The 23,416-nt window shown below is 33.2% G+C and overlaps 1 protein-coding gene across 38 annotated transcripts in view; it reads left to right on the top strand.

Annotated features, from left to right (window-relative positions):
- The window catches only part of LOC149789875 (uncharacterized), a 704,306-nt gene that overhangs the window by 223,236 nt on the left and 457,654 nt on the right, over positions 1-23,416 (top strand). For 37 of the 38 annotated variants that reach the window (XR_016423748.1, XM_089971883.1, XM_089971882.1 and 34 more), the window contains 3 exons: positions 415-629; positions 2,391-2,556; positions 14,145-14,261. Coding sequence is in view for 37 of the 38 variants with exons in the window: in XM_089971883.1 (XP_089828009.1) it covers positions 415-629; positions 2,391-2,556; positions 14,145-14,261 (498 nt within the window). In the remaining variant the exon portion in view is untranslated. The remainder of the gene's footprint in view (positions 1-414; positions 630-2,390; positions 2,557-14,144; positions 14,262-23,416) is intronic. The other variant, XM_089971890.1, reaches the window with a different exon arrangement.

Consider the following 23,416-nt stretch of genomic DNA (forward strand, 5'->3'; position numbering starts at 1 on the left):
CTAGTCATTCACTGCCATCTTTCAGGGATTTAACAAAACCAGTTTAATATGATAAGGAAAAGCTGCTACACCACTTCTGAATTTTTAAAAACATTTAACAGACCATTATTTTGAAAATTCCAATAATAATAATAATAATAATAATAATAATAATCATAACAGACTATCAAAGGTATCTTTATATTTAATAACAATCAAAGATATTTTTATATTTCAGATTTTTGTTTGTTTCATGAAGTTACTTATTTTACTTGTCTTTCATTGTTGACCAAAGTGCTGCATCACTTTTGACATTTAACTATTTTGTATGAAAAAGAGCTTTTCAATAAATTTTGCATAGAGGTTTGTTTTCACCTGACTTGCTATACTTTTTGAATCCTTATAATGATATGTAAAAATTGTTTTCTTAATCAGAAGAAGTCCCGGAAGAAGCACTTTTACCCACCAAACCAGAGGAAAAAGTCCTAGAAGAAGCAATCTTACCCACTAAACCAGAGGAAGAAGGGCCATTGGAAGCTCCCCGTTTCATACAGACCCTCCAGCGACACATTGATGTCTTCGAAGGATCGACAGTTACACTGGAGTGTGTGGTGTCTGGCATGCCCAGACCTGAAATAACATGGTATTTGGTGAGTTTCAATTCTTCTTATTTATTTGCAAAAATTAAATACTTCCAAGTTGTAATTTACCTTGATTTAGTTAATAGTGAGACATAGGTATCTCTTCTATGGCAGCCTGCCAATTTGTGTCAACAATTGCTGCCTTGTCTGCATAAAGATGAAGGAAGACTTGTAAATTATGAACACTTTTGATTGAGATGTGATTAATTTCTAAATCACAGTAAGATGTAAAGCAGTAAATAATGAGTAGAGAATGTGGATAGGTTTTGCTGTTCTTATAATGTATCAATTAACAGTTAACAATGAGTAGAGACTGTGGATAGGTTTTACTGTTCTTATAATGTATCAATTAACAGTTAACAATGAGTAGAGACTGTGGATAGGTTTTACTATTCTTATAATACATCAATTAACAGTTAACAGTGAGTCGAGACTGGATAGGTTTTACTATTCTTATAATACATCAATTAACAGTTAACAGTAAATAATGAGTAGAGACTGTGGATAGGTTTTGCTGTTCTTATAATGTATCAATTAACAGTTAACAGTGAGTAGAGACTGGATAGGTTTTACTATTCTTATAATATATCAATTAACAGTTAACAGTGAGTCGAGACTGGATAGGTTTTACTATTCTTATAATATATCAATTAACAGTTAACAGTAAATAATGAGTAGAGACTGTGGATAGGTTTTGCTGTTCTTATAATATATCAATTAAAATTATCATATAATGTATCATTTGACAAGTAGTTTATGTAAAGAAATGAAATAAATCTACTGATAACATTTACCATATTTAGCAGCTTAGAGCTGGCATGCAGCTTTAGAGCATATTAGATATAGATCTGTTATCACATAATGCATTTTGGGGTAGGGGTCAGAATCTTTGTGTACTGCTACCACCCAACTAGGACTGTGTTATAGATCTGTAATTGCATAATGCACCAACACGGCAGAATCTCTGTGGAGAACTAATACCCACCTGGGACTGTTATAGATCAGTTATCACATAATGCACCAACATGGCAGAATCAGTGGAGAAATAATACCCGACTGGGACTTTGTTATAGATCTGTTATCACATAATGTACCAACATGGCAGAATCTCTGTGGAGAACTAATACCCACCTGGGACTGTGTTATAGATTTGTTATCACATAATGCACCAACACGGCAGAATCTCTGTGGAGAACTAATCCCCAATTTGGACTGTATTATAGATCTGTTATCACATAATGCAGATTCTCTGTGGAGAACTAATATGCAACTGGGACTGTGTTATGCATCTGTAATCACTTAATGCACCAACATGGCAGAATCTCTGTGGAGAACTTATACCCAACTGGGACTGTGTTATAGATCTGTTGTCACATAATGCACCAACATGGCAGAATGTGTGTGGAGAACTAATACCCAACTGGGACCATTCTAGATACAGATCTGTTATCATGTAATGCACTGGAAAGTGAGAATGTCTGTGTAACACCCAACTTGGAATGTGTTTGATCTAGGTCTGTTGTCACATGACGAACGAGAAGGTTAGGCTGTTTCCATAGTGTCAGCACCAAATTGAAAACAATTTAGACTAGATCTGTTATAATGCACTGCAAGGTCAGAATATATACTGTTAGTTCCAGATTATAGTATATTGTGGAGTGCATACCTTGTCTTTATACTGATGCTAAGAAAAAAGTATATATAGGTTTACACTGTTTGCTGTTAGGGATATAAAAACAAACACTGAAATGATCTATGTTTTACTTGCAGGATGATCAGCCAATATCACCAGATGACCACTTTGTAACTGAATACTACAGGAACACGTGTACCCTGACAATTAAGAACATAGCCATCTATGATGAAGCCTTCTACAAGTGTGAGGCCAGAAATGAGAAGGGCGTGGCTACCACTGTTGTCGAGCTTTTCGTAGAAAGTAAGCATCAACACCTGATGGCATGGCAACAAACCGGACACCAGTTCCATCATGCATTGCAGACTCAGAAACTTAGTGTTAACCCAAAGAATGTTATGGAAAAGGCAGGTTTAATGAGATTTAAAACACTCAGTGAAGTGTATAGAAAATTATTGGTATGAAAGTCTGACAATAGTTCTGAATCATATAATCCATGAATTATATAACAAAAAACTGATTGTGAAATTTGGAATGTTTGTTCAGGGGAGAGAAATTTGTAGTGTTTGATCAGGGGAGATAATTTAGCTTTGATTTGATCTTCAAATCTAAATTTTCTAATTTCATTTCTTCAGCAGAATTATGTAGAATAGATGGTAAACTTGTTTTGAAGTATTTCGTTGTCTTTTAATCAAGAATTTATCATTTTCTGGTGAAAATGCATCAGAATAGCAGGAATACAAAATGAAATTGATTTTACTGCCAACCCAGAACATTCAAGGATAACTGTATGTTAGTCCATTGCATTTATCATTTTTGTTTTTCTGCAAGTGTACCTTTATCCATAATTCCACCAATAAGCTTGGGATTCTTCTCCATATTTCAGCACCCCTTTAGAGTTTTCTCCATCAAAAATTAGTGTGCTCATCTTTTACCCTTTTTTTGACACCTATTCCAAGTTTTTGCCATCAGGAATTTGCTGTGATTAAATCCTGACCCCCATCTTGTTGGTGGCATAAAGTTAGATGTCATTTAGAGCCATTCATTGCATCTGATGTAACTGAATTTTTCATCCATTTATGTTTGTGGGAATATTTATCACACAGGTTTTTTAAAAGGTTTTGTAAGTAACTTTGTTTCATTCTTTGGCAAATCTACTGTACATCTATGAAATTAAAGATAACTGTATAGGGATATCATTGTCAATTAAACCACATATATATGGTGATATCAATATCATTTAAATTACAGATAACTGTATCATGATATCTGTACATAGATGATGTTCTAAAACATGAAATAAACTGCACAGAAAACATAAAAATGATATAGTAAGGTAATTGGTTAAATAGAATGGAAACAATTTTAAAAGCATCATACACTCACAAAAAGGGTGAAAAATTCAGAAATAAGTAGTTACTAGTAGTTTGTTCTTTTACATAATCACACTCAGATATAGTCTTTAATGATAAGTCACTTTGACCTTTCAAAAATCTTCCATGATTCATTAATGCCTGATTTGCAAAACAGAACATTTTGAGTTGGTCAGGTCTTACAGAATCTTGAGAGTAAAGTTCAAGGTGACTCAGTATTTCATTTGATCACAGACTGAGTCAAGTTTATTGGCTCATGAGGAATAACCTGTTTGTTTTTTCACCTAGCTTCACTCGTAGTTTATAGTTTCATTGCTTCAGTTTCATGGCCTCATTTATAAACCTTAATTTTGCTGACACTTCATTTTCATCCCATAATTTATGTCAGGATGAGATTCTTCATCCTGTACATATGGGAACATGCCATTGGCAAGTAAAAGGCATATTGGGGCAAATGTTGGAAAAAGGTTTTTATAGATAAATGCCTTTTCCATTTTCCATATTAAAGCTCAGTTTGATGTCAGAAAGCTTATCTACAAGCAATTCTCATTGTCATCCACACGCCAGCTTTTGCACTTGATGTCTGCACAGTGTCCTGGGTCATGATCAAGTCATCTCGCTTAGAGCTCACATCATGCAACAGCATGAGGTCATGATCATGTCAACTCGCTTAGAGCTCACGTCATGCAACAGCATGAGGTCGTGATCAAGTCATATCGCTTAGAGCTCACATCATGCAACAGCATGTCATGATCATGTCATCTCGCTTACAGCTCACATCATGCAACAGCATGAGGTTGTGATCAAGTCATCTCACTTAGAGATTACATCATGCAACAGCATGAAGCAGTGCATCATTATGGCCAGCTTTTGTTTTTGATTTCATATTTTAAGAGACTAAACAGCAAAACAAAGTAGATGGAGCTTTGTTTCCAGCCTGATTTGAAACAGCTGAATAGAGGGCTGTTGTTTAAGCTTCTCCCACTGGCCAAGGTTATACATGGTTTTTTTAATTGACCTTCACAGATGCTGCCCCCGCCTCCAGAAGTGTGTATGTCGGCTTCTTTATGTGGAATTCTAATCCCACAAATTTTTCTGTATAACACCCAACTGGTATTAGGCTAGATTCGGATCAGGGTCTAGATTATGCACTCTAGATCAGGGTCTACACAATGCAATCTATATCAGGGTCTACACTATGCACTCTAGATCAGGGTCTACATTATGCACTCTAGATCATAGTCTACATTATGCACTCTAGATCAGGGTCTACACAATGCACTCTAGATCAGGGTCTACACAGTGCACTTTAGATCAGGGTCTGCATAATGCACTCTAGATCATAGTCTACATAATGCACTCTAGATCAGGGTATTCATAAAGCACTCTAGATCAGGGTCTACACAGTGCACTATAGATCAGGGTCTACATTATGCACTCTAGATCAGGGTCTACACAATGCACTCTAGAGCAGAGATTACACAATGCACTCTAGATCAGAGTCTACACAATGCACTCTAGATCAGGGTCTACATAATGTACTCTAGCTCATAGTCTACATATAGCACTCTAGATAGGGTCTACACAATGCACTCTAGATCAGGATCTACATTATGCACTCTAGATCAGGGTCTACACAATGCAGTCTAGATCAGAGTCTACACAATGTACTATAGATCAAGGTTTACACAATGCAGTCTAGATCAGGGTCTACACAATGCAGTCTAGATCAGAGTCTACATTATGCACTTTACCAATAAATTAAGACCCTAATCATACTGAACATTATTTTGTGGCAGATACAGCTATATTCTATTAAAAGTTATGAGATATCATCACACAAATAATCAAGTCATGAAGTTTTTATATTGAATGAAATTGAAGAAAAAAGACTATATTAGTCCAAGTTTACAAAGAGGTTTCCATTCAGATTTTGTTGGAATCAGTCCTATTTTTATTGTCAGGCTATGCCATTATGATCACTTACTTCAGATTCCAATTTTTTCATCAGATAAAATGTTATATAGGCAAACTGCTATATTTAGATCAATGGAAAACTTTTAATGTCTGTAATTAATGTGTGAAAGCATTCCTAAACACTTGTATCACAAAAGCAATGGAATATTCAGATATAGTGTGGGCAAGACATCCTGATTCATCTGAGAAAGTTGTTGAGAACTACAGAAGTCAAGGATTATACCTCAACTTGCCTTGCTACTGAAATTTTAGGATAATCAAGTGTGAATGAATGCTATCCAGTTAGAGACTTTTCGTGGTGGACTTGTGCATGTCATTTGGTGAGGAAGACATATATAGGAAGCCAATTTCAACCAAAAGCTCTTTCAGTCAATAAGGTTTCATTCTTAAAAAAGTATTTATGTATGGATTCTGATTTTCTAAAAGCTGACATCCCATTTAACATTGGTAAGGGTTGGCATTTTTGGTTTACATTATGGTTTTGACTGCAAAACAATTTTGGTCAATCCAAGATCAAGTTTAAATGAATCATAAAGTGATGTGTGATTTTGTAAAATGTAATGGTCATTACTGTTTAAAAAAAGGGCCCCGAGTGGTCTAAAGTGCTCACTGTTCTGGATCACTGCCATCTCACCTTTGTCTGCGTGGGTTCAAGTCCAAGGCTCAGCTAGCATGGGTATGTGGGAAAGCCTGCCAGTAGCTTCTCATGGGTTGGTGGTTCTTCCCTGGGTTTTCCAGGGTTCTTCCTCCACCAGTTATCCCTTTACCTCATAGAGCATTGTGACAAAGTGCAGCTCGCTGTACATAGAACACAGGTTACCTAGTCGACCGCATACGCATAGCTTGCCTGTGAACTATTAAGCAATGTAGTGTATGTTACGTTTAACAGCAATTTTAACCATTTTACATTTTTGGTACACATCTATTACATGTGGAACAATTTAAGAGTAAAGTCCGATTGTTACAGCTGTGTAATTATTTATCACGGAAGAATTTGTTATGTGCTTTAAAATCTGGAGAGAATTCGTTCACCGTCATATCAGTGAGGCCGTGTGACCAACCGTAGAGCTGCCATTTCTCATACTCGAAATTTACAAGTTTTTCATCTGTGTCTACATCACTAAGTCACCTAAATTTGATAATTTATAAAAACTAATTGCAGCCTATATCAATATCAGAGCCTTTACCTAGGTTATTGAATCTTTCATAGTTGTGATTCTAATCATGAAAACTTCGTAAGTACTGAATGAAATCCGCGACCGCCATTTTGGAGAGTGGAGATTACGACCCAGTTACTTTAAATAGCAGATATCGACCAGTACATAAACAGTGACCACGTGATCTGACGTAATTGTCATTCACAGAAATGAATGTAGTATCTAATAAGGGGTTTTCCCCGAAGGTGGCGCTACGAAAACCGGCTTAAAATGGCCGTTGTTTACAGCAGACGTAAAAAGGCGCTTCTATGGGACTTTTGTAGAAGCGTCAATAGTCGCTTCTATGCGACTTTTGTAAAGGCGTCCAAAGACGGTTGTATGAGGTAAAGGGTTATACTGGCCACCATTTATAGCCTATCTTGTGCTGAAAAATGGCGTTAAACCATAGAACAACAAGAAAAACTGTTTAAAAACTTAGTAGGATGAAACATGAAGCATTGAAACTTCCTTTTTGTTCAACATCTACTAATTTTTATTGTACTAGATTTGTTTGAGTAACTACCACATTTTATTGGACTATATTTGTTTGAATGTAGATTTAACTGAACAGAATTCATTATGACCAGGATAAATATAAATAAATGTAGCATTATTGACATTTTTTGCATATCTTTGAGACTAGACTACCTAGAATAAAATAGTATTTTTCATTTGTGGTTCTTGGACATAGTAGTAGACATGGTTTAGACATAGTATTAGACTTGGTTTAGACAGCATTTCATTAGCTGTTGGATAAGGATTTCCTTGGTAAGCATATGGAGAGCATTTGCAATATTAACTAATATGTAACATATATCTTCAGACTTGAAATAATACTTAATATAAAACATGTGTACCTTTTCAGACTTGATATAATATCCAGTATAAAATGTGTATATCTCTTCAGACTGTGCTAATACTTATTACATATACAGTCTGAGATTAGTATTCCAGCATCATATATTTAGTCAAGTGAGCCTGTGGTATGGCTGTATTCATCTTGCATTTATAACATATTTTCAGCTCATCAGAAACCACTGGATTAATTTTTAACCATATTTGGCAGGGATGATTCTGGTATAAAGGCCTTTCAGTTTTATAAAAAATGATAAATTATATATATGTAATGTGACCAAATTTGACAGACAGCACCTTGGCATGATGGCCTTTGAACTTGTACAGAGAAGTCAATCATCCATCAAATATGGTCACCACTGCCAAGAAAAAAAACAATCCTTGAAACAAACTATTCTCAGAAACTGCTGATTTGACAGAAAGCATTCCAGCAAGAAGGCCTTATAAATTTGTACAGTTGATGCTGATCCGCCATTAAATATAGCCACCATTAATAACAAAAGGAGACCTTTAAATAAGATCTTCTCAAACCAAACACTTCTAATCAGATTTAGAGATGTAGACAAAACATCTGGGCATTAAGGTCTTTCATAACTATATATGGTTACCTTTAAAAAAAAGCCTAGAACATCATTAAAAAAAACTTTTTCAGATTATGTTAGAATAATTTTACCAAATTTAATGAAAAGCATCCCAGTTTTAATTCTTTTTAAGTTTGTGCAAAAAATAATAAAAATCTGCCATCAGATTTGGCCACAGTTACTAGAAGAAAACCTTGAAATAATTAAAATCCATTTAACAACAATTGATCAGATTTCCCTCAAAACAACATGGCATTAGACATTTCATTTTTACGTAAATGGTGTTGATCTGCCATCCAATATGGCTGTTATTACTAAAAACAGAAAATAAGTTTAAATCTCAGAAAGTGTCATACTAACTTAGATTCCTTGGCCATGTTCTATGGTCGAGGTCTGACAGGTGAGTGATTTAAACTGACCTGGGCCTCGTGTTAGGAAAAGTCATCAAAGTCACGAGAAGATCATACAAGCCATCAGTGCTTCAGTAAATCTTTAAACCTCAAGCTTTACCAAGGATATTTTCTCAGGCCTGTGTGCTTAATGGTTTGCAATCATTTGTTCAAATTTATACTTGAAAATATTTAGACAGACATAATAGTTGGGTTCTTGGTATTCATGGAAAAGCTTAATTTGTTGCAAACTTTTCGCACAAGAAAATAATTTTGTTCCATAAATGAATTTGTTATGAGTTAAGTTTAATACCAGTTCATATTCAATAATTCATACTCTAGTAGAAGTTTTAGATTTATTCAGAGGTACAGAACGAGTTAATGTTGTAGCATTGTATTTATTATGAGTAAGAAAAGAATCTAAATTTTGTATGACATTTCACGATTTACTAAAATAACTATTGTCCCTTAACATGTATTTAACAAAACTAGTTTAGTTCATGGAATCTGTGTTCAACCAGTACTTGAGTTGCTTCATACAGACACATCAAGCATAGATCTAATTGTCTCTTAAAAGCCACATTTGACTTTTCATAGAAAAGTCATTGCAAATATATACACATGGGAGAGGATTAAATGTCAGTTCAAATGTATATGCATGTGAAACAGGATTAAATAGCAATACAAATGAATATAAATGTAGGATAGGTTTAAATGGCAGTACAGATCAATGCACATGTGAAACTGGTTTGAATGTCAGCACAAATATATGCACATGTGAGACAGGTTTGAATGGCAGTACAAATGAAAACAAATGTGAGACAGGTTTGAATGGCAGTACATCATTTATTGCTTTTAAGAATAGTAACACAGGACTGGAAATATTTTTAATGGGAATTAAAATTGCTATAGAATTACTTAAAAATCTTGATATTCCCTTTGTATTCTTTATAAATTTCATGGCAGATTAAAAAATACATTTTATTTGCATAGCAAACTGGACACTTTATATGCATAGCAAACTGGACAAGGGAATTATCTGTCTTAGCAGTGTTTTAATGCCTGTCTTTATAGTGTTTAACAATATTTATTTACATGATTAAGAATTACTCAGCACTGATGCACATTAGAGACTGTCTAATTCTAGTGCCATTGGACCCATAAATATTGCTTGGAATGAAGTCAGTTTTAAAAGGGAGTCATTTCTGTGCTTTATACCAGTAATTCATTCTCATAAATAGTTGCAGTAATGAGAGTTTTAAAGTGCATGCTAATCTATGCAAATATTTGTTTGATTATTGATTTCAATAAAGTGAGAAGTAACTGATTCTCTTTTCTTCTTTAATTATTGGAAGTTTAAAGAATGCATGGCATGATGACGTGGAGACCAGTTTATTTTCTCATGCATGACCATAGGATGCTGTATACGTATACATTCAAATTACTTGTTTACATAGAGTTTCATAAAGAGTCTTTAAAATATTTTATTTGCTGTTTATTTTATTTTGTTAAATGTGGCTTTTATTGCATTAAGGTTTATGCTTGTGTGTTACAGAATTGTATCATAATAATCCTAAATTTCTTTCTTGCAAGATTTTACCACAAGAAAAGGCTTGCTTGAATAAGACTGTGTAATAGCGTGGGATGGGTTTACCAACAAGCATGGGTTTCTCGTGAGAGACCAAAATTGTGTAATAGTGTGGGATGGGTTTATTATCAATAATGTTTTTATCATGCAAGATCAAAACTCTCATAGTGTGGGATAATTTTGTCATCAAGCATGCTATTATCATGTGAGATCAAAACTATAAAAGTGTGGGATGGATTTATTATCAAGCATGGGTGTATACTGTGAGATCAAAACTAATTATAGTGTGGGATGGGTTTATCATCAAGCATGGGTGTATACTGTGAGATCAAAACTAATTATAGTGTGGGATGGGTTTATCATCAAGCATGGATTTATTATGTGAGATAAAAACTGTTTAATAATGACTGATGGATTTATTATCAAGCATGGTTTTATTGTATTAGATCATCCATTTTATCTCATCATCATTTCTTTATTCATGCCTTTCCCAACTTGGCTCTATCCCTGTGCTTTTGTCACTATATATTACTAATTCTTACTCACTTCTGCACATGCCCAGAGCTTTTGAATGCTGACGATGAAATAGTGCTGCATGAGGAGTATTATCACGTTGAAATTCAAATGGAAATACACTGGAAAAAGACCCCAAACAGAACGATGGAACTGAAACTTAACAAGAAACCAGGAGAAACATCTTGATATTGTATAATCTTATCTTGGATCTGTCATTAACAGGGTGACTGAAGCTTTGCATTTCATGACACTGAATACTGGTACATAAACTGTGATAGTTAAACAAAAAAGAGATTTATAAAGTTTCAGTGACCCTTGCATTATCCATTTTGTACAACTCACCTTATTGCTGAGGTCAAGAAATACATAAATTCCTCACAATTTGAAGTGTTGACACTTTTTATGGCTTGTACTTAAAAAGAGGATACATTGAACATATTTTATATATCTATCTTGGGTATTATCTATGTAGTTTTTTATGTCTTGGATTATTTTGAGATTTGCTGGTATTATTTTATGCAGGAGGAAACATTTTACAATATTTGCTTTGTTAAAAATATTGATTCATATTATTTTAGTTTGGTCTGCAATAAGGTGGGTTCAATCAACTTTTGTGTAAAATGTCACTGGATTATTTTTAGTTTTACTTTTGGTTTACACCAGTTTTGATGTAAATTAAACTAGTCAGTGTGGTAAAGATTTTAAATATATTGTTTTTTATTAAAAAAAGAAAGAACTTTTTACAAGAACTTGTCTCATTTTATAAGGAAAATTCAAGAAAATTTACAATAATTTGTCTCATAATATAAGGAAAATTCAGAAAACATCCACTGAATTGCTAACAGCAGACCAGAGATCTGATAAAGTGATACTAAAAGAGAAAGTACAATTAATGTCATATGGAGACAAAGACTTGATAAAGTGACACTAAAATAGAAATACAAATAAAGTCATGTGGAGGCAAAGACTTGATAAAGTGACACTAAATAGAAATACAAATAAAGTCATGCAGAGGCAAAGACTTGATAAAGTGACACTAAAATAGAAAGTACAAGTAAAGTCATATGGAGGAAAAGACTTGATAATGTGACACTAAAATAGAAATACAAATAAAGTTATATGGAGGCAAAGATATGATGAAATTAGACTAAAAAAGAAAATACAAGTAAAGTCATTAGGAAGCAAAGAAATCAAACCATATGCACATCAAGTGAAACATTCCTTGCAAATTTTGCTAGAAGTAGTCGCATCTAAGTAATCAGTCTCAGGTTTTAAATATTAGTACATATTTATTTTTATTCAATGTGATGAAAATACATATTGAAGACTTCACAGTACTGTCATCAATATATATTTTCTTTTCATTTCAAATTTGTATCGACCAATATTTTAAGCATACATTTTGTTTATGTCAAATTTTAACTTATTATTTTAGTTACTTTTACAGGAATTAAATGGCAACAATTTTGATAGAAGTTTAAAGACTCTGGTAAAGTTTTACAAATTTGTAAAAAAGATGAACTAGTCATTTAGTTTTGAAATTGAAGCATAATTTATATATATATAACTGATGGGGATTTGTGTGCTGGATATGATGATTGAATCAGTACATGTCAGTGATGTTATTGTTTACATATCACATACATATAAGTATGGCTTGTAAAAGTGATTGTAAAATATACATGCAGATTTTAAGAGCAAGCAGTATTTATCTTAAAACAATTACTTCACTAGGTTTGTTATTTGAACGTTGGTCTCAGTTGCCTTTGCAAACAATTTTCCACCCAGATTTGCAATTCATTGCACTGGAGTGGTGAATTTTGTCACCACATTTAATCAGCTGTTCACTCAAATGTCATATTTTTTTTTTTTACCATTTACAAGACAAAAATTCTTATATTTTGACAAACATTGTTTCATATGGAATTTTTAAAAAATTCAAATCTACTAAAACTTTTTTTTCCTGAAAATCTTAGATTTGAGCATCTGTGTTTTTGTTTTCAAAAATTAGCATTTATGGAACACTGTTATTTTTGTAGAAATCTCGGGTGTTAAATCGTTCTTTCAAAAAATAGAAATGTTTGTCATTTTGTATTTCATAATTAGGGTCTGATTACAGATGTGATATTAGCTGATTGATGAAAGATGGAAAATTCATTGCTGAAGCATGAGTTTTTTGTGGGTGTTTTTATTTTGTCTATAAAGAATTTAGCAGTTTGTAATCTCAGGTTCACCCTCATCAGCATTCACAAGTCAGGGCTTCAGATTTCTCTCAGCAGACTCAGGTCCATATAGGAACTTTATATCTACATATCTACATCTACATCCTTCCTTAACAAATTTCATAATTCCTATGCTTTACTGAAGCTTGGATACAAGTAATTGCAAGCTATCTTGTCAGATATTCTTAGAGAATATAGTAATAGGCACTGTGTATGACCCAGTAGGTTCTGTGTATGACCCCATAGGCTATGTGTATGACCCAACAGCCTCTGCACTGTGCATGACCCAGTAGGCATTGTGTATGACCCAGTAGGCTCTGTGTATGACCCAACAGGCTCTGCACTGTGTATGACCCAGTAAGTTCTGCACTGTGTATAACCTAGTAGGCACTGTGTATGACCCAATAGGCACTGTGTATGTCCCAATAGGTTTTGTGTATGACCCAATAGGCTCTGCACTGTGTATGACCGAGTGGGCACTGTATATGACCCAGTAGGCACTGTGTTGAACTGGATTCATACCATTTTTTGTCTGATATACAAACATCTAACTGTTGTTTGATTTTTATATCTGATTATTCAGAATGTAACTTGGATCTTTTTTTCTTTGAAGACTAAGTAGCTCATCATGTTGATGTGAAGATTCTTTACAAATCTTGCCCCTGTATTTGCATCGTACTTGCACCGTAAACGTGAAAATTATATTCACTTGCATCTTGTACCAGTAAACAAGGAAATTATATTCATTTGCAACTTACTTGTACTGGTAAACATGGAAATTACATTCACTTGCATATGTTACATGTACCATTTTGCTTTTGCATTTTTTCTTATTTTTTTTAATCTAATTTAATCATGGTATATTTACTTACAGTTATATCTTCTATGCAGAAAACAATTATTTCTTGAGAAGATTACCTATCTTGATTAGTTACAGCTTTGGCATGCAAGAACACTGAGAATTGAACCAAGTACCTCAGAGGTGCAAAGCAAGAGCAGTGAGAATTAAACCGAGTACCTTAGAGGTGCAAAGCAAGAGATTATGATTATTCAGTGGAAATTCTTGGTTATAATATAGATATATATGCGCTACAGATAAGTACAAGTCAGTATCACTAGATGTAGTTTGTACTGAGCGAATCATCATTCATCCATTGGATCCTTTCCAATCTTAAATCCCTCTCATCTTTTTAGCATCACACACAACTGATGAGCGTGAATCTGAGAGACTGGAAGTTGAAGTCACACAGGAAATTCCAGAAACACAACCTGTCTTGGAAAAGCCCTTGGCTGAAAGTATCCTACCTCTAGGTTGGCCATTTATGCATTCTATCACAGATGATTATGATGGCATGCAGCACTTTTTTCTTGCCATCATTCTGGCAATTTTGTTACTCCATATTTTGGCCTGGATGTACAGATTTGGTTGCTGTTTTTGGTCTTGCTTATTTCTTTGCTTATGGCAAACTTAGGGTACCTGTCTTTAGACTATAAACAAATTGATTTTTTTGAAAACAAGTCAGTTTTTTAAGGATATAAAATGCAACAGCCAATGAAATTGGCCTAATTTTTCAACAAATCTTTTCAAAAAGAAATTAAGGGCAGTATGAGGAATTTCAGTTATTATGTGTTTGCTGTTTAATTAATTGTAGTGACATTTCATTGCAGATTCAATCATAATTTCATAATAATTTGTCCAAATAGTTTTTATACTTACAATCATTTCAGTCAGAAACAGACTGTGATATTCACACAGACCAATGTATGAAATCGAAGCATTGTGAAAAATATTGCAACTTCATGAATGCAAGTCTTTCAAGAAAAGAAAACAAAACTTTATAAAACCCATAAAAATCATAGTGTAATAGCAGCAAGAGTGTATTTCAATGACGTAGCAAATTTGTGTACCCTAAGTTTTGCCAATTTTATTTTATTAAATTTCTTCATGTCAGAACTAAATGATAATTGAATATTGATGCATATTATATCTAAATTAACTTACTAAAACCTTTGTGAATTATTAATTTCTGAAAATTGTTTTGATTTTGCATGAACAGTTATTATTATATTTTTCATTTTTTTAGATAGAAATATTGTAAACAGCCTTTGTATTGATCTGCCTCTTTCATGTACAGATTTTTAACCCTCTGTTTCATCTCAGGAAAAAAAATGAATCTGCTGGTCTTCCTGTTAGCCATTGAATAGGAAATACAATTTAAAAATTTAAAAAAATAAGATTGTGCCATGTACTTTTAGACTAAGCACAGGTACATATTATCATCACATAGTTATAAAATGCATGTACACATGATGGTGTATGATAGATCACTACATTGGCTGTATATCAGTTGCCATGGTAATTTTTCACAGGTGAGCAGTAAGCATACCATATAAATATAGAATGTTTTGCTTAAAGTATTGAAAATATATTTTTTCAAAATAAAGTTACTGGTAATTAACTCTAAAACTGAAATTAATATATATTTGTTTTTGATTTTGTTCATTGGATAAGAATACTTGTATATTGGGAAAGGGTTTCTTTCATAAGTGTGACTTCAACTGTCCTTGATGTGATAAAGTTGAATTCAGTATTTTGACTGATGATGGACCAAATAAAAGTGACATAAATGATTGATTTTGTCTTATATGTATATATATTGAAGAAAACAAATTGAATCTGATGATTTGCATGCAAAGACAGCTTTGCTGATTGGATATACAGTACATGTATTGCATAAATCCATAAATCTATAACCCTAGATTCCACATTTGTGCCAGTTAGAAACATCTAGTTACTAGTCATGTGATGTATTGGGCAGTATGCCACTTCCTGTTTTGATGTATAGGGCATTGTGACACTTCCTGTTGTGATGTATAGGGCAGTATGCCACTTCCTATTATTCATTTCGACTGTCATAGTTTTATTACTAATCTAATTTATGATGCAACCTGCACCTGTTATGTGTTGTCATTTTCACAATTTTGTACTTGATTTGTTAGATGAACTGGTTTGCAGTTGTGTTTATTAGGCTGTTTTAGATATAGGAAGTGGTATATTGCTTTTTTTTTTTTTATAAAGTATGTACAGTTTCTATGGAAACCAGTCATGCTCACCTGATGATTTTGTAAGGTATGATTTTCTATTTCCTTGTTCTAAACCTAATAGTACATATTTATGCATGTGAATGGTTTATCTTGCAGATGTCCTGTATTATGCAAACACCAACTGGCATATTTGAGAGTCATGTGAATAAATTATGCGTTTTCCCAACTGTAAGGTGAAGTTTAAAATAATGCTTTCTTCTTTTTATAACTAGTTTTTCTAAAGATTGCATTATTTTGTCTCAAGGCCTTCCTGATAAATCCTGTTATTAAGAACAAATTTGCAATTTATTAACTTTATTTCCTCTCTTTCAGATGTTTTTTCTTGTCAAGAATACTGTTACTGTATTTACTAGTTTAATCACTGACCATCTGCAGACAGTGCAGAGTTAGATCTGCTGTTGCATAATATGTTGGCAGATCGGTGTCTATCAACTGCAGTCAGTGCTGATGGAGATTGACTGTTATTAATAACAATCAGATCTCATCAGGTCTTTTTAATTTATGAACATGCCTTATTGATAAAACATTTTACATGTTGGTGTCTGAAAAAGCCATGCATATCATTTTTAATACTGGTGATATTGTGTCAGTATAGCTTTTCACCATTCTTTCCCCATAATTACTGTGCACATCTGTTTTTTAAAATTAAAATCAGCCCATATAATTAGAATCATTATTTAGGTAGAAAAATACTTGTGATTCTTTTTCTTCATGATAGAAACAATTTTCTATGGTCTTTTCATTTAAATTGTTTTCTCTGATATGTATTTTTTTAAAAATAATTATTTTACATAAGTTTGAAGATTATTTTCAAAAACAGAATCATGAAATATAAGAAGCATGCAAGTAGTACAAAATATTAGCTCCAATTCCATACACATCATTTCAAAAGTAACAGCCATGAAAAGGAGGAAAAAAATCCTTTCCCAGAATTTTTCTATGACAGAGCTTTTTGATTCTTGAAAATGACCTCAAAACAAGTGGTAAAATTAGGTGATTATTTTCATCTTCATTATTAACTTTACTTTGTACATACAAATTTATGTTTTGTATCTCATTCAGTGGTCTGACTTGATATATTGCTAGTCATATATTGAATGTATTGACACAATATCCCCAACCATATGACATACATCTGTAAGCATGTACTTGTTAGAAGTTAAGCATGACAAAAGTTTGATTACAGCAGTGGCTGATAAGCATGTATCCAGGAATGTTGGCCCCCTAAAGCATGAGTTATTTCACCTTTAAAAGGTAAGTCACAATTTATCACCAGGTGACAATTTTTTAGAGAAATTTGGAAGGTGTCATTCTTTAAGAGCAAATTTGCAATGAAAATGGTATGTTTTGACAGATTCATGAAAATGATACAGTTTGACAGATTCAGGAAAATGGTATGTTTTGACAGATTCATGAAAATTGTACATTTTGACATATTCATAAAAATGGGTCATTTTGACAGATTCATATTTATTTCTAAGAACATTTTTAAAAATTTCTAAGCACATTTTAATAGAATTTTTTTTTTAACTTGCAATTAATCAAAACTTAGAAGTATTAGATGATAATAATGACAAGAAGAAGACTGGCAGTCTGTTTATCAGGAATGTAAGAGTATGAAATATTGGTATTTATAATAACAAGTATGGAAACTTAAAGGGATAAACTTTAATTTACTCCAAATCTGAATTTTTAAATCAATGCATCCTGTATAATTTAGGTACTGGATCTTGAGAACTGTTTGAAATAAATACAGATATGTATAAATAGTGCAACCATTGCTAAACATGCTGTTGAGAAATTGTGGACATGTTCATGAACTGTAATATTTATTAATTTTGACCTCAAATATTAAGTGTTGCAGTTTCAAAGTATAATGATAAGTTCTATTCTTCTATAAGTAATGAAGGGCCAAAAATAAAACATACGACTTTAAGAGTAAACTGAATGTCTTGGACAATCCTGTGATAGTTTAGTGCTGTGAAGATGCACATCCTTTAAATGCGAGTTGCATGCTCCACCAAGCTTTCCTTCTTGCATGATTTCACCCCAAAAAGCAAAGCAAGTCTCTCCTTAGTCTGTCTCATTACTCTACTCTTGTCTATACATGTCTCCTTCTCTTGTTTAATAGAAATTTACAAGACATTATTTTCAATATTTTATATTATTTTCTTGATGTAAGAAGTGTAGTTAATTGTAGATCCTTTAGCAAATAATCTTTATTTTCAAATTTCACCCATAATGGTATAAATATTTAGGGTAGGTCATGAAAAGAGAAATGGATCTTGTTAGATGTACCTTTAATAGATAGTTCCATAAAAGTATACATAGTTAGGGTAGGTCTTGAAATGGTAAATCATTACATGTCATAGACAGAATTATAAAAACGTATAAATAGTTAGGGTAGGTCTTGAAATGGGAAATCATTACGTGTCATAGACAGAATTATAAAAACATATAAATAGTTAGGGTAGGTCTTGAAATGGGAAATCATTATGTGTCATAGAATTATAAAAACTTATAAATATTTAGGGTAGGTCTTGAAATGGGAAATCATTACATGTCATAGACAGAATTATAAAAACATCAATATTTAGGGTAGGTCTTGAAATGGGAAATCATTACATGTCATAGACAGAATTATAAAAAAGGTATAAATATTTAGGGTAGGTCTTGAAAAGGGGAATCATTTTCTGTGCTACAGAGACATATAAATTTATACATATATATGTAGGTCTTGCAAAAGGAAATCTTTAACTGTAAATTAAACATGTGTAAGTATTCATATTTAGGGTAGGTTTTGAAAAGGGGAATTTTTGCCTGTAATAAATGTACATAGTTTTAAAAGTATTCCTTATTTTGGTTGGTTATGAAAACTGAAATGATTTAACCGTAACAGATAGACATAAAAGTATACATATATAAGGGAGGACTTGAAAAGCAAAATGCAAATTACCTGAAACAGATAGTTATATCAAGGTATACATATAAGAGAATGTCTTGAAATGTGTCTCATTACATTTGTTATATAAACATTTGAGCATTAAATATTTTAAAGAGAATTTATCAATAGTAATTTAAAATGTCTTTATTAAGAAATAAAATTCAAATATATCTCAACACTCATACTGTAAATGCTGTTCAGCATATAGGCGCGTCATATTATAAGCCAGTATACGAATTAGTGAGCCTGTCTAGGATTTATATATATATATATATATATATATATATATATATATATATATATATATATATATATATATATATATATATATATATATGGCTTAAATATGACATTACAAAGTTGTCCTGTATTTTTTAAGTATTAACATTTCACACACACACACACACACACTTTATATATATATATATATATATATATATATATATATATATATATATTGATATACACACACACCCTTAAATAGATATAATCAATTTTATGGCTTTCTTGAACTACATTATAAAGAGAGACATTATAAAGAGTGACATTATAATTAGAGACATTATAAAAAGAGAGAATGCTGTATAACCTTGTAGAAAATCTCTAATTTTATATACATAAGTATGTAGAGAAAGTTAGAATGAAAAAAATGCCACAATCCACCCCACTTACCTTGAATAGGCAAGGATCTTGAAATATGTTACAGTCTGGTTTTTTGTTGTTTATCCCTATTTTCATACACTTTCTAGAAACAGCTACTGTTCCTTATTCTCTGGTCATCATTAAAATGTACCACCACAATACAGAGCCTGCACCAAGCTTTTTCACAGTGCAACAGGTCCAGACATTTCTATAAAATGTACCACAGTGTAGTCTTTCCCAGAGTGTGTCAGTCCAGGTGTTTCCATGAAACATACTGCAATATATAGCCTGTACCAAGCTTTTCCACAGTACAGCAGATCCAGACATCTCAATAAAATATACCACAATACAGAGTCTATAACAAGCTTTTCCACAGTACAGCAGATCCAGACATCTCAATAAAATATACCACAATACAGAGTCTATAACAAGCTTTTCCACAGTACAGCAGATCCAAACATCTCAATAAAATATACCACAATACAGAGTCTATAACAGATTTTACTACAGTGCAATAAGTACAAAATCTCTTTAAATAAACACAAAAAACAACAACCATAAGGATTAACATAATCTAGGTGTTGGCAGCTGCCACATTTCTTAATTCCATGGACATGTTTTTTTAAACGATTTGAAGCTAATTTCCTTAAACTAATGCTGAGGATATTTGAATTTAATTTTAAGTACTAAGACTCAAATTTTATTTAATATTTCCAGAGAAATGACTCCAATAACAGTTCTCATCTAGCTGTTACTTTTGTATATTGGCATATTGTGTTATGATTCAGTCCATCATCTGTTTCTGCACAATAACTTAAGTTCTCTACAATTTAAAGTTACCATGCTTTGTGGATGATTTGTATTTAGGGTATGGAAGAAGTGTACCAAATTGGGGGTCAGAAGGGCAAAGGTCTAGGTCACTCTGAAAGAAGAAAATTTGTTTCTGCACAATAATATTAGTTATACATCATAGATCTGGAACAAAGTGTGTAAATGGATAGCACTTTAGGTAAGGAAAAAGACGGTCGATTATTGTTTCTGAAGCAGTGGTTCTTAACCTTTTTTAGTAGCAACCCAGCTTGTGGTGTCAGCCTTATCACCTATCAAATGCTGAAAAACCACAATGGTTGGAAATTTGAAACTTATTAAGGTTGATTTTGGCAACCCACTCAAAAACAGCATGGTACCCAGTTTTGGTCCATGGGCTAAGAAGCACTGGTCCAAAATCTAGGTCTCTGACTGAAGGAGAAAAAAGCTGCACAATACCAATAATTCTAAATGACAAACTGGACCAAAATTTGTGGTTGGTATGCACTTGGGACAGGGAGGAAGTCTGTTGATTTTGTTGTCAAGATGTCAAAGGTCACGGTCATCATGACTGAAAAAAGAAAAAAGTTTCTGCCCACACATTTCATTTCCTGACAATGTACTTTCAATTCAGGTAAGTGTAATTACATCTCAAAGAAGAATTAATGTCTGCAGAACAGTTTTTGTTCTAGAGTAAGTTGATAAAACTTGGGATGGTCTGCACCTAGGGATACAGAAAAACAGTCATGATAACTCAGATTAAGATAATAATGGTTTCTGTATGTTTAGTTGAAGACTACATATGATATATTGACCAGATGTCCATGTCATTCTGACCCATTGGTCAATAATCTGCAGGGCCATCCATGCCTATATAGGTCTGTCGAACCCATGGCTCTATAATATTCAGGGCCAACCATGCCCTGCATATATCTGTTGAACTCTTTTGGTCTATAATCTTCTGGGTCAACATACACTGGGTAGGTATGTTGGTCTATAATCTTCAGGGCCAAACATGCCCTTCATAGGTCTGTCAAACCTTTGGTCTATAATCTTCAGGGCCAACTGTGCCCTGCATAGGTCTGTCAAACCCATTGGTCTCTAATCTTCAGGGCCAACTATGCCCTTCATAGATCTGTCAGACCCATTGGTCTATAATCTTCAGGGCCAACTATGCCCTTCATAGGTCTGTCAAACCCATTGGTCTATAATCTTCAGTGCCAACTATGCCCTACATAGGTCTGTCAATCCCATTGGTCTCTAATCTTCAGGGCCAACCATGCCCTTCATAGGTCTGTCAAACCCATTGGTCTCTAATCTTCAGGGCCAACTATGCCCTTCATAGGTCTGTCAAACCCATTGGTCTATAATCTTCAGGGCCAACCATGCCCTTCATAGGTCTGTCAAACCCATTGGTCTCTAATCTTCACGGCCATCTATGCCCTACATAGGAACGTTGAACCTATTAATGGATAGTCTTCAGGGCCATCCATGCTTTATGTAGGTCTGTCAGACATGAGTGGGCATAAAATGTGCTGTTCCACAATACTCTTTGTAATAACTTCTAATAAGTTTAACAGTCTGCTTTTTCTAAATAATAAATCCTGAATATGTTTTAGATCTGGCATATGTATATGATTGATTCCTCTCAATTTTACCATTTAAATAATGGACCCATTTCATGTGGCATTCTACTATGTAAATTCTTTTCATGAAAATGGGAGAAATGGTCATTGTTCAAATAAGAAGAAAATAAAAGGAAGAAAAACATCTTAATCATAGAAACCATGTACCATAAAATACACATTCATAAGAACTGGAAAGTCTATTTTTGTATGAGAAAAATTGATAAAGAGGGAATAGCTTTGTTTGGCTTATGGATTGTATTTTTACCAGTCTTCCTGTCTCAGACAGTTTTAAAAGCATGGTTATAATGACTTTGCAGATTTCAGTTGAGAGTTCCTAAGCTTAAATCATGATACCAGCAAGAAAACTATTCCAATTTAATGTAAACAAAGGTGCACAGATTACAGATAACCATTCTAAGATAATAGAAATAAAGCATTCAGAATGGCCAGGGTTTAACATTTCTGATCAAGGCAATAACAACTGACAGTTCAAGTTTTGTTGGTGCTTTATGACACAGCAACACAAGGTTTTATTTAGAGTCAAGGCAATTGGAATAATATGCCTTGCCCAGGAACACACCACATTAGTTGACCCAGACTTGTTTTTATGGAAGGATTCGAACCCACACCCTTTCGGTCACAATTCAGCACACTAACCACTGAGGCACAACAACTCCTACAATTAAAGTAGCACAGTCTTTTAGATGAGTGTACCACCAAATTCTTAGAAATGATTGATTTCACAAGTAAATATTGATTTCTATGTTTTCTATACCAGTAACATTGGTAGAGTACTTATATCTATGGAGGACATATAAAAATGATGTGAAGATATTAGGTTTCCCTTGTAGCTTTGACAACATTGTGAACTTGCAGGAATGCTTGAGTAGGCCTAGCTACAGTTCATACTTTATGCAGAATTTTACTATACCTGAGTATGTCAGGGCAGTTGCTGTACTGGAGAAGAAATTCTGACAGTTATAAACAAAGTGCAATTGTCTGTTTGCTCCCTAGTCCAGCTAAATCTTGACAAGGGGTGGGTATGTATATCGCAGTTTTTTTTACAGTACTGCGGCAAAATAGAATATGGTGTCAACTGAAGGTAAAGTTTAAAAAATGTACAAATTAACACAGTAACACAAATTTAGGAAAAATGACCCTTCCAAATAAAAGTAACCTGACATTTAACAATATAAAAATAAAACGATCTACAGGACCTAATGTTCAAAGTCCGGGAAGAAGGATTTCTGTTGACCAGATAATTAGAACCTAATGTTCAATGACAAAGAAGGACTTCAATTGACCAGATACTTAAAACCTAATGTTCAAAAACAAAGGAC

This window comes from Sinohyriopsis cumingii, chromosome 10 (assembly GCF_028554795.1).
Source record: "Sinohyriopsis cumingii isolate HCF-2022 chromosome 10, ASM2855479v2, whole genome shotgun sequence".
Taxonomy (NCBI): Eukaryota; Metazoa; Mollusca; class Bivalvia; order Unionida; family Unionidae; genus Sinohyriopsis; species Sinohyriopsis cumingii.